Consider the following 5,113-nt stretch of genomic DNA (forward strand, 5'->3'; position numbering starts at 1 on the left):
TCTAAGGGGTGGCTGGTGAATTTGTAACACCAATTTTGCAGTTTCAGTGGACTTTATGGTTGAGTGCTTATCCAGTGCCATCCCTGGAATCCAGTTGAACAGTATGTTAGGAGCAAATGTATGTCATCTAACCAGAGAATAGCATGTGCCAGGTGTGACCAATTCTGGGCAGCTGGTATTGACTCTAGAGAGACGTTATAGGGTCTTGACTAGGGGAGTGGTATGGAAGACTAGTCTGTCTACAGTGAAAGTCATAGGACTTTAGAGGTAAAAGGACTAGAATCCAATATCATCTTTTTTACTGAAGCTGAGGGTCTCAAGGTCACCCAGGTAGAAAGTAGCAGATCTGAATCTTAGATTCATCCTTCAAATCCAAGTCCAAAGTTCTTTCCTTTATACCACAGTCCTCCAGGATATATTGAGGGAAAAGAGTGAGGACATCTGTGACAAAGTTATGCATTCCATTCTTTGATGGCATCATTGTATTGGACCCATTGTATACTTTTTCAAGCAAGCATTTATTAAATCCCAGAGTAATCCCTGAGGAAGATAGACAAAAAGCATAAATAAGAAGCATACTAGTTGGAGAAAGCCAATACCTGGTGACTACTTTTTTTTATTTTAGTGAATATGTCAAATATCCTGAGAATTCAGTTCAAGACTGAGCTATTTCTAAAAAATATTATTTGACGAAATGTTTATATTCCAACCATCTTCATTTTTCAAACCAACCTGACAGATAGGTGTTAAGTAAATGTTTGGTTGAATTAATGAACAGAATGTAGAAGTGAAGGCACAAGCTTAAATCTGTCTCTCACCCTCCACACCACTCCATGCCTAAATCCTATCTTATAAAAACTATTTAAAATACCATTTTAAAGAAACTGTTTTATTTTGCAGATTCACCTTTTTGGAGTTTTGTTGGCTGTTTTAGGAAACTTGATAATCAGCATTTCTCTAAATATTCAGGTAAAAAAAAAAAAAAAAAAAGCCTTTTTTTCTTAACTCCAGAGTTTGATTCTGGGCCATATTTTGACTTCCATGGATACTGAGCACTTTTGTCTCTGTGGGCTCTTTTATTTTATATAGATATAGATATGTACACACACACACTCTCTCTCTCTCTTGCTCTCTTATGTGTATGTTTATATATGTTGTTGTTACGTGCTGTTGAACCATAGCGGCTCTGTATAGTGTTTCCAAGGAGTGGCTGGTGAGTCAACCATGCAGTTCAAATGGACCTTGTGGTCTAGTGCTTATGTTTATGTATATATATATATATATAGAGAGAGAGAGAGAGAGAGAGAGTATCTGGTTTTCACCTACATGAACATTCTAGATGTTTTTTTCCTTCTCAAAATCTGAAAAATAACAGATAAAATATTTAATTATATTGTCAAATATAATTTTATGTAAAAAATAGTATATATCTTTTTAATGGCTGCATTGACATAAAGACAAATATAATTCAGTCTGGAGCTTTATGAGTAATCAATAATCAGTTTTTCAGGAACTTATGTTTTAAATATAATCCTGGTTTAAATTAGGGTGATCTTCAGCCCCTACCACCAAAGTACTCTGACCTACCGATCGTATCAAGGTTTTTGACCCAGTTTTACTAAATATTTCTCTTTAGTATTTTATTACCTTTAGCTCACTAATGTTTATTTTGGCATCTGAATTTTTAGACATTCTAAAAGAAGGGTTTTGATGTCATGAGCTAAAGATTCCCTTAACTCTTCAGCATACATCTCATCTTTAAACGGTAATAGTAATGAGACTTATTTACAGTGTTGTGATGAGAATTAAGCAGTATGCAATATGTGAACAGGCATAAAACCCTTATATGAAATCCTTGTATATATGAGTCATTTCTGCTATTCATATGTTTGGAACAAACATGAAACCGTAATAGTTGCTCTGTAATAATCTGCAAATACATTTAAAAGCCATGACACACATTGTATAATGTTCACCATAAAAATGTCAAGACACTATATAATTGTGTTGGAATGCTTTCTTATTTACATTCTGATTTACTTCCAGAAATATTCTCATCTTCAGCTGGCTCACCAAGAACACCCGAGGCCACTCTTCAAGAGCGTGTCATGGTGGGGAGGAGTCGTACTCATGGCTGTGGGAGAGATTGGCAACTTTGCAGCCTATGGATTTGCCCCTATTACTCTCATTGCTCCATTAGGTTGCATGTGTGTTACAGGTGAGCTATTCTTCTGTGTTTTCATATATAGAAGCGTTAAGAGATCAGAATAATTTCTGGAAAACGCACAACTGAACCAACTTGTGCACAAGAGAAGAAAGTGTATTTCCTGTTCACTTAGCATGTTAACTGTACTACTCATTTATGTCATCCACTTTCATTTTGCCACATTATCCATGGAGAATCTTGCATTTTATAACTATAACACTTCCATTTTAAAGCCTGATTCTCAATGCCTGAGTCAGTAACAACAAATGAATGAAATTTATTTAAATGAATTTCAATAATTAATCAATAAAAACGCTCTAAAAGCATTTGTATGCAATGCTTTTTGGAGTCCTGGTGTGGTGCTGTGGGTTAATGGACAGGACTGCAAAGTCAGTTTAAACTGTAAGGTCGGAGGGTCAAGCTCACCAGCTGCTCCTTGGAAACCCTATACAGAGTCACTATGGGTTGGACCAACTTGAAGGCCTGTAACAACAACAGTGCTTTTTATTTTAATATGCTAAATTGGCATTACATGTAGTTACATGCCTGACCTTGACTCTCTAGTTTAGCACAGTTTTTACATTAAAAATTGAATATTGGTGGTTCTATTTAAGGAGCTCTGGTAGCGTAGTGGTTATGAATTAGGCTGCTAACCTCAGGATCAGCAGTTAGAAACTACTAGCTGTTCCGCGGGAGAAAGATGAGGCTTCTGCTCCCATAAAGATTTACAGCCTCGAAAACCCTGTACAGGGTTGCTATGAGTCGGAACCGACTCCACGGTACATAACAACAACAACAACAATATTACTATAGAGAGCTTGGGGCTCTGTGAGATAAGCACTGAACTGTTGACCACAAGGTTGTCAGGAGAAAGAGGAGATTTTCTGTTCCCACAAAGATTTACATACAGGGTCACTATGAGTCAGAACCAACTCGACAGTACTTAACAACATATTACGATAAGAATATATAATTTTGCAGTAATGCTAAATTTTTCTTGCTTCAAAATTTATATGGTTTACTAAAGCATTTACAAAAGAGAAAATGACATTTTCTAAAGGCTATATTTTTTATAGAGAGCAAAAATCCCTGCTAAAAAGAACACTTCTCTAAGCCCTGTTGTTGTTAAGTGAGGTCAATTCCAACTCATGGTGACTTTTATAGTGTTTCCAAGGCTTTAAATATTCTCGGGAACAGAAAGCCTCATCGTTCTTCTGCAGAGTGTCTGGCGGGCTCGAACCGCGGACCTTGTAGATCACAGTCCGTTGTGTTAGCTACTAGATTAAATGTAATATGTGCTCACATATCCCAATTTTAATGCTTCTCCTGAATAAAAGGTTGTTGTTGTTGTTAAGTGCCATTGAGTCGGTTCTGACCCATAGCGACCCTGGATAGGGTTTCCGAGGAGCAGCTGGTGAGCTTAAACCACTGACCTTGCAGTTCAAATGGCTTTGCAGTCTGGCGCACTAACCCACAGCGCCACACCAGGACTCCGAGTAAAAGGCATATGATCTTAAAGAAAGCATAGTTTCAACTACAATACTGTCTCTTCAAAGAGAATTGCATTCTATTTTGAAAGTAGTTCCTCTTCGTCATCATTTCAAATATTTTATCTAAAAATATATTTTTGGAACTGAGCACTTTTTTAGCTTTCTAGATATTGTTTACTTAGGACCACCATGAGGTTACATCTTTGAATAAATGCACAATTTATGGAATCGTTTACCGTATTTAACATTCCAATATAACGAGCAAATTGGTTATAGCTTATCTGCTCTTTACTGCAAATTACATGTTGCAGGAACATTCTAGATGGTTTTTTCCTTCTCAAAATCTGAAAAATAACAGATATAAGATTTCATGATATTGTCGATGTGGGGTCTCTAGGGGCTCCAATTGTTCTGGAAACATTGTTTTTCATAATGGCATAAATATGGTGCTGTTTTTTAGTTTTGTTTCTTACTCTGCATCATGCTCCATCACCTTGAAACGGACAAAGAAAAAAGTACAGATACCTGTAAGGAAGCTGAGGTCACCACATTGTATTGAAATAAATTCTCCACTTATCTTGGCCTCCCTGCCTTAGGAAGTCTTTCTTTGGGTGTAAAGAAAAGGGAATTACTCCATCTAGCTCAAATATATTTGTAGGGTTGGATTTATTGTAAAGATCATCAGTTTCACACAAATGAGATGGAGCCACGGTTCATGGGGACCTGGAGAATAGACAGAGTTTAAGGGTCAGCTAGGTCCAAAATTGGTTTGCACTCAACTGTAACCTAAGGATCGGTGGCTTGAACATACCCAGCAATCCCTCCAAAATAAAAAACAAGGCCAAGTGGTCTGCTTCAGTAAAATTAAAGCCAAGAAAAGTTCATGGAGCACTTCTGCTTTATAGCACTGGGGTCACCACGAGTCAGCATCAACTCGGCTGTAACTAACAATGACCACCAGGCCTCGTTAACAGCAAAACGTGAATCTGCTCATTCTGGTATGACTTGCTCAGTGGTCTCATGCCCTCCACTGGCTGCAATTGTCATGAGAGACATTGATAAGTAAGCAGAAGCTTAAGTTCGACCTTCCTCCCAGAAATGGTGTCTGTCCTCCCCAGGTGCCTTGTGGGGCCAGTTTATCTACCATCAAACTTTGAGCCTCCTGACTGGTATATGTTGTTGTTGTTGTTGTTAAGTGCCATCAAGTTGGTTCTGACTCATAGCGACCATGTATAGGGTTTCCAAGGAGAAGCTGGTGGTTATGAGCCACTGACCTTGTGGTCAGCAGTCCAGTGCTGATCCTACAGCGCCACACCAGGACTCCGATAGGTATATAGACTCTTCTTAATGCTCTATTTACATACATATATATATATGGTAAGGAGCTCTGGTAGCGTAGTGGTTATGAATCGGGCTG

General features: G+C 37.9%; 1 protein-coding gene across 1 annotated transcript in view; it reads left to right on the forward strand.

The window, feature by feature from the left end:
• The window catches only part of NIPAL2 (NIPA-like domain containing 2), a 129,806-nt gene that overhangs the window by 30,958 nt on the left and 93,735 nt on the right, over positions 1–5,113 (forward strand). The window contains exons 2-3 of the mRNA XM_006859189.1: positions 901–969; positions 2,047–2,218. Coding sequence (XP_006859251.1) covers positions 901–969; positions 2,047–2,218 — 241 coding nt within the window. The remainder of the gene's footprint in view (positions 1–900; positions 970–2,046; positions 2,219–5,113) is intronic.

This window comes from Chrysochloris asiatica, unplaced genomic scaffold (assembly GCF_000296735.1).
Source record: "Chrysochloris asiatica unplaced genomic scaffold, ChrAsi1.0 scaffold00031, whole genome shotgun sequence".
Taxonomy (NCBI): domain Eukaryota; kingdom Metazoa; phylum Chordata; class Mammalia; order Afrosoricida; family Chrysochloridae; genus Chrysochloris; species Chrysochloris asiatica.